Genomic DNA, 10,732 nt, shown 5'->3' on the forward strand with positions numbered 1-10,732 from the left:
TGGAACTCACTCTGTAAACCAGGCTGGTCTGGAACTCAGAGATCCACCTGTCTCTGCCTCCCGAGTGCTGGGATTAAAGGCGTGCACAACCAACGCCCTGCCAGCTAGACATTTTTAAAGACTACCCCAGCGCAGCTCTGGCCTGCCTTTAGAAAGCAAAAGCATTTCAGTTTTTAAGTCCTGTCATCACGTCCAGTCCCATTAGATTCCCTGTCTTAGGACACAACACTTAGGAAGTGCACCTGAGCTTTGTCTACTCCTGCCAGGTGCTACAGAAGACAAGCTGTCTTGTGCTCTCATCACCTGTAGCATACTGTGTCTTAGAAGCATAACTGTGAGCCAAAGAGTCTGCCTCCGTAGGAACTTGGAAAAGACAGAGGCCCTTTTGTAGTTCAATATCTGGGCAGACTTCTTTGAAAGCCTCCAGTATTCAACTAATGCAAAAGAGGCAAGAGTGAATCTCACCAAATTTTGCTAGTAACAAGGAGTATAATTTTCCATGTAGCCTGCTTACACAGACCAGTGTGTGCTTCTGCACGTGTCATAACATACCACACACACACACACACACACACACACACACACACACACACACACACACACACACACACACGTTCATTTTCAACATCCCTGGAGACGACGTGGAATGAGATCGTACATCAGAAATCTCCAAGAGATTCCATATATGCCTGAGATACTGATGCTCTCTTTCTTCAGGGTGGCCTAAACCCTGACAGGTTGCATTCTTACCCATTTTTTCTAGGGAATCAATTTTTATCATCACATGTATTGATAAGTGAAACTAGTTGCAAAGCACTCTCAGATTCCTGTTCTTAGCATGGTAATACCTGACCTGGTGTTTTCTTGTATGTGCTCCACTATGCTAATCTCAAACACCGTTACCTCTGTGCTGGCTACAGAGTGTATTGAGGAAGAAGTAGGCTATGAATGGATGCAGTTTGGATACTCTGGCATGTTAAGAGTTTGCAGGGGAAGTGAACAATAGATCTGCTCATTTGCTGTCCCAGGCAGTTTGGAGAGCAGCAGAGGCCCCCAGAATTGTTGATGTTTTGAGGCAATGGGAGATTATCAGGCCCCATCACATATTTAACATTGCTGGATGAATCACGAGCCACTGAAGCGTTACTGTCCAAGAACAAAATCAAAATTCAGACAGATGGCAGTTGACACAAATGGTCTTCATTTTTTCTCTCAGCATTGAATTTCAAGACAGGCCCTGTCTACTCACTGTGGGAACAATTTCTTTCATGGTCTGGGGCCTGATTTCACTAATTCCTAAATGTCCCCATATCATTTTCCAACTCAGAAGCAGTCACCAAGATTCCTGCTGCCCCCACATGGAGACCTTCCCTGCTGATGTACAAGTGAAGGGAAATGAGCCCTGCTTGTTCCTTGGGTGTTAAGTATTGCATTCCGCAGGCACAAAGAGCAGAGAGTGTTCCAGACTGTTAAAGCTCAAAGCTCATCTCAGGCATGATGCTTTTGGGGGTGGGGGGCAGAGTGGGGAGGGTGCAGGGCGGTGGAGTATGTTCTGGATTCTCCTGGGTTCTGTTAAAAGCCTGTCTCCTGGTTCCACAGTGTACAACCTTACTGTTGAGAATGACATACCTACAGCTGCATGCTTAATAGTATATGCTAAGCTCTGTGCGAACTAACTACAAGCATTGTCCTATTCAGTCTTTGCAGCAACTCCTATGGTAAACACAGTGTTATCTCCATTGTGTGTGTAAGGAACTGGAGCACAGAGATATGGCAGAGTGACAGCTGCTAGGTGGCCAAGATTCATTGCAGGCACAGGTTCACGGTTTCTGTGTGAATGGATTTGCTAATTCTTTTCTGGTTTTTGAGACATGGTTTCTCTGTGTAAATCTGGCTGTCTTGTTAGATCAAGCTGTAGCTCAGAGAGTTCTGCATGCCTCTGCCTCCTCTGGCCAGATCTTCCCGTATTTTAAATCAATTCGTTTCATGTGCATTTATGTTTTGCCTGCATGTATGTCTATGTGAGAGTGTCAGATCCTCTGGAACTGGAGTTGCACAGTTGTGAGCTGCCATCTGGGTGCTGGGAATTGAACCTAGGTCCTCTGGAAAAACAGCCAGTAACTGCTAAGATACCTCTCCACCCCATGGATCTGCTATTGCGCCTTGCTAGTGACCTGTACTAGTGCTTTCAGCACCCCTGTGTTTAATGGTCTGGCTGGCATCAGCCATTCCTTTGTCCTTGTGAGAATTTTAGCTCCTCTTCTCTGGGCCCCAGCCACTAGAAATATTTACTAGTTGCAAAAAATTCTGAAGCAATGTGAAACTACAGCCTGCCACCAGATGGCGCTGTGGGAGTCCAAGTGCACCTCATGTTTCCTCTTCCCACTCCTTTCCCACTGAAAGCTCCCAGTGTATCAGTGCATTGTTTTCTTCTCTTCAGAGAAGACTGGGTGGATAGGGGAGACATTTTCCAGATAATGCCTAGGTGGGAAATTGGTGCAAATCTAACCAACAATTTCATTTCATGACCTATGCCTTGGCCCCAAAGTGAAAGTTAAACTTCCTTCATTCTTTTAGATGCATGCATTCTGTTCTGATATCTCCAAATGTTGTGTAGAACCTTGGCACCATTAAAAAGCTAGAAATATAATCAAGAATTGCTCAAACATGGAAGGAGGTTGAGCAGTGGAATGGAAACATTCCCTGCCCCGGGGGGGGGGGAGGAGGTATATTTATATTTGGATTCTGGTGGCTTTCCTATTAGCTAAGTCTCTTCTATCTCCACCTTTGTTTTCTCAGTGTATGTAAAATGTGAAGGCTGATGAGACAGCCTACTTAGAAACACTTAACCCTGCTATTCTTTGGACACAGACAATAGCAGGATTCTGAAGATTTGGTTCAAATCTCAGACTGTCCACTTTTGTGTTTTGGGTAAGTTACTTAACATCTGTTTCATTGTCCTTCCGTATAGAAGGGGAATGGTGCTGTACCTACTGCACAGAGTGGTCATTAAGGACTGACCGAGATTCTTCATGGAAAGCGCTTAACACAGCGATAACACAATACGCTTTCAATAAAAGTGATTGCTCCACGGGGCTGCTGCTCACATTTTAGTAACTTGTGTGGTTGCTCATTTAGTGATCATCAAATGTGGGGGCAGCCAAGGCCTAAAACCAGACTCGTCCTCCTTAGAAGTACAGAGGCAAATCCGTTTCATAGCTGCAAGACAAGGCTGTGCATCTGAATAAAGCAGAAGACTGCGAAAGTAATCACATGCCATTGAATTCCTCCCCCAGTACTTGTGGGAGCAGAAAACTTGGCAAAAACGGTTTGGCAGTTGCTTATAAAGCTAAACTGCATCTTTTCTATAACTGAGAATTTCTACCCCTAGGTATTTACCTAAGGAAAAAGGGATACATACATCCTGGAGAGGATTTCTTTAATGCCACTCACGGCAGTGTGTCTCTAATAATCAGAAAATAGAAACAGCCTATGTGTGCATCAGTAGGAAAATGAATTAAAGAAACCATCCTGGAGTCCAGCAATCAAGTACTGTTCAGCAATGCTAACAAACAGACTGCAGACGCTTGCAAGAGTTTTTCAACAATCACTCAGTTGAATAAAAGAAGTCTTATTTTTAAAAAGGGAGTGCTATACATTGTTGGTGGGAATGCAGCTTAGTACGCCACTGTGGAAAGTGAGTTGGGGGTACCTGGGAAATAATCTAAATGTATAATGGCCATATGACCCAACTCTCAAATTCCTGCCTATGTAGCCAAAGGAAATGAAGCCAGAGTGCAAAAGACATAGCCATTTGCCCATGTTTATGCTATTCACAACAGCTAAGATGTGGAGCCAGCTTAGATGCCTACCAACAAATGAGTACATAAAGAAAATGTGCTATATGCACACTTTATTAGCTACTATTCTATTGCTGTGAAGAAACAGCCTGATGAAGGCAGCTTATGAAAGGAAGCATTTAGTTGGGAGCTTAGTTCAGAGGGTGAGTTCATGTCATCACAGTGGGGAGCATGGCAGCAGACAAGCCGACATGGTCCTGAAGCAGTAGCTATTAGCTATGTGTTAGAGAGGTAGAGAGCCAGAGAGACTGGGTCTGGTCTGGGGTTTTCAAACCTCAAAGTTCAGCCACAGTGACACACCTCCTCCAATAAGGCCATATCTCCAAATCCTTCCTAAACAGTCCATCAACTGGGAACCTACATTTCAGATATATGAGCCTATGGGGTCCATCCTTATTCAAACCACACACAGTATAGTACTACTCAACCATTCAGAAGGATGAAATCGGGCCACTTTAGCCAAGTGGGTGGAACTGGAGGACTGCATATGAAAGCAAAGAAGGCAGGCACAAGAGCAGGCATTGCTTGCCCTTGCTCATGTAGCGCCTAAAAGTTGACCTCAAAATAGAATGATGTTTACTGGAGCAGGGCGGTTGAATTAAGAATGGAAGAAAATTCCATGTAATGTACAACGTGATCATTGTACATTATGTGCTTAAGAGTGCACTGATATCAGATAATGGATACATCGGTGGAGGGATGATGGGTAAGTGAGGAATGGGTACCAGCAATACAGGATCTGAGACACTGGGTGGCTTGTGGCAGGCCAGACCCTGAAAATGATACTGGTAGGAGCCTGCAAGATAAGATGTGATAAAGCAGACAGCAAGCTGAGACCACCTGGAGGCGTCTTCAGACAAGCCTTCTTTGCACACTATTGCTTAGAGCTTCGTTCAGAAACACAATTCTTTCTAATCTAGAAGTCTGTCTGCTTTCCCTGTCCATTGCTCATTCAGCTCCATGTCCTAGCACTCCCTGCTTATTTCCAATTCACAGAAAAAGTAGCTGGGAGAGTTATAAAGTCACAGACTGTTCAATATGACTATATGACTTGCTCAATGATGTGTCTCTAGGACCCAACCCAGGGCATTGCGCAGAGTAACGCGCAGAAAGTGTTGGATAAATGCACGCTTGAAAGGACGGAATGATGTGTTTTCAGTCTGCAGTCGATACTTCACGAAGCCTTTCCTCTCCAGAATCGTGGCTTTCCCAGCCTTCGGGACTCCAGCAGGGTTTGCCATCTCTGCCTGTGCTTTGGCAACTGGCCAAACCCAATAAAGTTCCATTCAACCAACTTCCATGGAGCTACTCTGTTGGCAAGAAGGATTCTGTCCCAAGGAATGGGGAAAATATTTCCTAGCCCATGGTGCCTCAATTGTATTTTTAAGACAATCTGGTCATGGATCAGAACCTTTTCAAAACAAGTTCAATGCTCCAATATATGATTATAAATGACTTCCCTTTGTCAACACATGTGATTACCATTCAAGAAATAAATGAGCCCTAGGTGATGGAAAAACAGAAGATTATTTAGCAGGCATGGGTCAGGCAGGGGGGCTGTAAGGGTGGGGAGGATGAAGAAGGAATCTCTGTCTGATAGAATCAGTTTCGTTAAAAGTGGAAGGGAAGCAGAGTGGTGTCAGCCATTCAGGGCTGTCCTGGAACTGGGCTTCACAGGGATGCTCAGTAGTCCCTAGAGTATAAAGGAAGCCAGACCCCCCCCTCCCCTACATGATGTGCTCCTTCTGAAGATCCGGCCTATTTAAACTTTCTTACTATGCATTTCTGTTTCCATGCTCACGCACACCCACCACATCCAATGGGGCTACACATTAGTAATTTGCTTTTGTGTTGGTAATGCCTTCTTTTATGGAATTAGGCATACCCTTGTATGTCTTCGGGAAAACACAACTTTCATGGGTTTAAAAATTGTTATACTGAGCTGCCTGTGTTCATTTTCCTTCATTCATAATTTGAGCATTTTCCCTTTATGTGGCTACTACTTCCTCTTTTCTCCCCTCTCCTCTCTCGCCTCTCTGTTTAGCTCTTTTTGTTCCCCCAGATCAGCGGTTCTCAACCTTTCTCATGCTGCAAACCTTTAAGAGAGTTCCTCATGTTGTGGTGACCCCCAACCATAAAATTCTTTTCATTGCTATTTCATAACTTTAATTTTGCTAATGCTATGAATCATAATGTAAGTATCTGTGTTTTCTGATGGTCTTAGGTGACCCCTGGGACAGGCTCTTTCGACCCCCAAAGGGGTCTCCACCCACAGGTTAAGAACTGCTGCCCTAGACTGTTTCGCTTCTGCTTCCGTGTCATCTACACATGTACACTGATATGAATCTATAAAGTCTAGGATTGATAGTGAACTTCTAGGAATAACAGAAATATTACAATCACGACTCACTTAAATAAGTGATAGGAGATCCACTGTCTGGAAGGTTGTATAGATAATGAAATTACATCTTTGGAAAAGAGAAAGTGACCTGGAGAAATGCACAATACATTAAATGAGAAAGATTACTGGGACAGTGTGCATACATACATGGATACATACATGCAGGTGGGAGAACATGTACAGTTGATTTGGGGGTGCATTGTGTTTTTTAAAGGCTTTCTGCATTTAATGCTGCAATCTGAATTTGGACAGAATCAGAAAGTGCACACTGTAAAGAATTGGATAGTACAAGCAGAAATATGGAACAAGACTCCCTTCAGTCAGTGGTATTCATTTTGTTTGCTTTTGAGACCTGTTCTTCCTATGTAGCCCTGGCTGGCCTTGAACTTAGATGCTAGCATTACAGGTATGTGCTACTGGACCTCACTCTCATTTTGAGCAAGGCAAAATGGAGAAAGTGTTAGAGAGAATCTAGGAATATGCTGTTTTTCCAGTTCAAAAGAACAGAGGTTGTCTATTGGTGGTAAGTACTTAAGAGCCACCAAAGAACATGGGTCCCATTAAATTAAAGAAGCCATGGGAAAGAGTTCGGACTTCAGAATCTCGAGTGCACTGAATGCAGAGATGTTGGAGAATCATTCTAGCCAAAGCAGGGAGCCTTGGGTTGTAAGCAGGGAGATTTGCCAAGAGACTCTCAGTCTGCGAGTTTGACCTGGGTAATGAGAGCATGGATTAAGCTCATGGCAATAAAACCAGAAAGGAAGAAGCAGACGGATGTGAGAGATGCGACGCAGAAAGGATCAGAGGCGGAGAGTCCAATTTGACTAAATACTTGCCAGGTAGCAGGTGAAACTATTTTCCAAGGAAATGGGTATTAAGAGAGAATAGCTGAGGACTGAGTGTTTGGGGATTCCAACAGTTAATTGGAGGTGTGAAAAAAACAAGCCAACAGAGAAATCAGAGGATGATGGGCCAGGGAGATAAGAAGAGAAACTTGAGGATGCAATGCCAGATGTGCCAAGGCGAGGACAGTGACAGGAAGGACTTGGTGGTTGCAGTGTCAAATTTACCTTTGAGGTCAAAGGGGCAAACTAGGAGAGACTCTTGAATTTGACCAGGCGGTCCTAGGTGACCTAGGTTCTACCAAACCTACCAAAAAGAGGTTTGGTAGAAAAAGCTGGACAAGGGAAGGAGAGGTGAGGAAATAGATGTCACTCATAGACTACCCATGTACGGAGAGTCATTTAGTAGGGGTGAGAGGAAGATCAAATCTTATAATTTTGTTAGTTTTTTTTTGAGTCAGGGACTCACTACATAGCCCTGGCTGGCTTGGAATTCAGTGCATAGACCAGGCTGGCCCCAAACTCACAGGGATCTGCCTACCTCTGTCTCCCAAGTTCAGAGATTAAAGACGTATGCCACTAACACCCAGCCAAATCTTATAGTTTCAGCACTGCTACTTGACTTCCTTAATTGGTTTCCTTCTTGGAAAATGACAGTAATCTTGTGAGTTCATGAAGCTGTTGAAAAGTCCAAGGTTGGCTGGTTACTCCTCGTGTTATGGTGAGGAGCATTTTTGCCTTAAGTACTGCCCAAACCTTTGATATTTTTAGGCATGCTTTAACAGACAGGAGTCTTTTAGTTCAACGGTTTTATCTCTGGATAGTTACTGTTTTGGAAAATTCTCTAGTAGTGTCTTGTGGCATTCATCATCCAAGTCACTTTAACAGCTATTCCCTGTTCTGAGCCCTTCTGAGGTGAGAAAGAAGCCTGAGGCATGCATCCAAGTCTTGTGGAATGCCTCTGAGGCCTGTTACAAGTTGCAGAGCTCAGATAGGTAGGTACCAACCTTACCTAGGCACCTGTAAGGTTGGGGGCCTCTGAGGGGAGAGCGAACTGAAGGATAGTTGGGGCAAAGGTGCTGGCAAAGCCTTTTGAAAGTCAATGGCAAGGGCTGGAAAGATGGTGCGGCAGTTAAGAGCACTTGCTGCTCTTCCAGAGCACCTGGTTCAAATCTCAGCACACCCATGGCAGCTCGCTACCATTTGCAACTCAGTTCCAGGGGATCTGATATCCACTTCATGCCCTTGCAAGTGCCAGGCACACATGTTGTGCATAGAAACATCTGTGGACAAAATACCCAAACACATAAAATAAAAATAAATATTAAGACCCCACGGCACGTACAGCTAGGCTTCTGGATCAAATGGTATTTATTGATCAGGCAGAGCCTTTCCTGTTTTTTCTCACGTATATGTCTCTTTACAGCCAGATATGACCACAACCACCTCATTTTTTCTGCTTTTTCTATCGACAAATGAACCCTTTTGACTTTGTCAATCCTAGTCTATAGTGAATTTAACATTACTATATACAAATGTGCTGGATTTCGGTGGTAACTATCTATCCCATGAAGCATGTGGCCCACAGGTCTCAGGTTAGACATGCCTGGAACTGATGTTTGTCTGAGTGCCTTGTTTTCCCCTGCCAGAAGATACCCTCCCTGAGGAAACATGACTGCTTCAGAAACCATCAGACACTAGAGCTATTACCAAGCCCTTGGAGAGTCACACAGCTGTGTGCTGGCTTGACTGAGAGGAAGTACGTTTTCTGGAAATTGCATTTTTCAGACCCCAGGACATCTAGGGAGTATAGTCATAGACTTTTTGTTATCCCTGCTCCTCCTAACGGTAGAATTTGATTTCATTTCTGGAAAGATGGCTTAACCAAAGGAAACAAGGTCACATTGTGCGTAAAACACAGACATCTTAAGACACACGGGCGACTGTCAAGGTGTGATATCAGAGCAAGACTGTGTGTGTATCATCAACAAGCATTTTGAACAACCTGGGAGCCTTCAGCTGTGTTGGCTTTCTAAAGTAAGTACCTGATCTCTCAGGCACCAAATTTTGCCTAGTATCTTCTAAATAAGATATTCTCTTTAGACCACCAATGGGAGAGCAGGAGAAAGTGTGAGGACTACAAATTAAATAGGCCTGGACTATGGGAGTAGCAGGCATCGGATGTGAACAAGGGAGTCTCAGCTGCCACAATCCAGCTAGAGCTGATGGAAGACATCTGAAGTCTTGCTTGGGCACTCCAGGGCAGGTCCTGCCTTGGGGGAGGCAGGCGGCTGCTGTATCTGGGCCAAAGCCAGGCCTGCAGGGCTGGTGGCTAGAACTTGGAAGGAATTCTCTTCCGCAGCCCAGGGTCCAGGCTTGGCCCCAGCATGCTGCTTTGCCAACCTCTGCTGCCTGGGGCCTTGCACATTCCGAGCCCCCACCCCCTCCGCCCCTCCTCTGGGCTCGCCCCATCCCTTGTCCCCTTCTCCTCCCCCTACCAGCTGTCCCCTTTCCCCTAAGTGGCGAGACAGTCTGAGCCTGGAAAGAGGAGGCGGCGGGCTGGAGGGGGCGTGGTGGGGAAGGGGAGGAGGAGCGGGGGTGAGGGGATAAGGAGGCCCCAGCCCGCGGCCCCCAGCCACTGCGCGCCCGCTGGGGAGCTGGGTGCCACCTCACTCGAGGTCTCTTCTCCCTGTCTGCTCTGCCTGTTGCCTTACTCGCTTGCTTCCCCTCGCCTTGGGGGACAAGTCAACGGCGTCCTGGAGCCTCCGTGTCACTCTCCAACAGCCATGAACTGCAGCGAGAGCCAACGGCTGCAAACCCTCTTGAACCGCCTGCTGCTGGAGCTGCACCATCGGGGCAATGCCAGCGGCCTGGGCGTCGGCCCCGGCCCGAGCATGGGCATGGGGGTCGTACCTGACCCTTTCATGGGCCACGAGGTGACCAGCGCCAAGGGCAACGATGCTTATCTCTACATCCTGCTCATCATGATCTTCTACGCCTGCCTAGCTGGAGGCCTCATCCTGGCCTACACCCGCTCCCGCAAGCTCGTCGAGGCCAAGGACGAGCAACCCCTGGCCTGCGTCGCTGAGCATGAATGGGTCCCTGCTGCCGGCGCATCCGGGGACCCGGAGAATGGCCAGTGCTTTCTGGCTGAGGGCGGCCACCAGCTCGCACCGGGGGCGCTGCCTGCGATAGCCCAGGGTGCTGAGAGGGTCTAGATCCACTGTCCTCATTTTGCTTATCTCTGGTCCTGGCTCCCGCTCTTTCACTACCCTTTCAGAGCTTGCTTTACCCCAGGCCCAGATGATGATGAGAGGTCAGAGCGCCTTCAAGGCAAGGCCCTAGGAGGAGATGCATCGCCTTACTCACACCTGACCACTTTCTCTCTCCCCTCCCTTCCACGCCCGCACCCCTACCGTACATGCAACTGAATTAAATTGCCTCTGCTCTCTTGTCTTCAGCCAGCCCCAATACCATGCTCCAGCCTTCTGGGAACAGAATCCAGCACGTCCAACACTTGGCACTGAATCGAAGCAATGAAGTCTAGCAGAACTCTGGGCCGTCTAACTGGCAGCTGCTCCAGGAACTGCCAAGGACTGCTCACTCTGCACAGCTAACGGGGTTAGCCA

General features: G+C 46.5%; 1 protein-coding gene across 1 annotated transcript; it reads left to right on the forward strand.

The window, feature by feature from the left end:
• Positions 1-9,889: 9,889 nt before the first annotated feature.
• Positions 9,890-10,321, forward strand: LOC113837833 (potassium voltage-gated channel subfamily E regulatory beta subunit 5). Its single transcript, XM_035449926.1, has one exon. It carries the CDS (start codon positions 9,890-9,892, stop codon positions 10,319-10,321), a length of 432 nt encoding a protein of 143 aa, XP_035305817.1.
• The last annotated feature ends 411 nt before the right edge of the window (positions 10,322-10,732 follow it).

The sequence above is a fragment of the Cricetulus griseus genome, chromosome X (assembly GCF_003668045.3).
Source record: "Cricetulus griseus strain 17A/GY chromosome X, alternate assembly CriGri-PICRH-1.0, whole genome shotgun sequence".
Classification (NCBI taxonomy): Eukaryota; Metazoa; Chordata; class Mammalia; order Rodentia; family Cricetidae; genus Cricetulus; species Cricetulus griseus.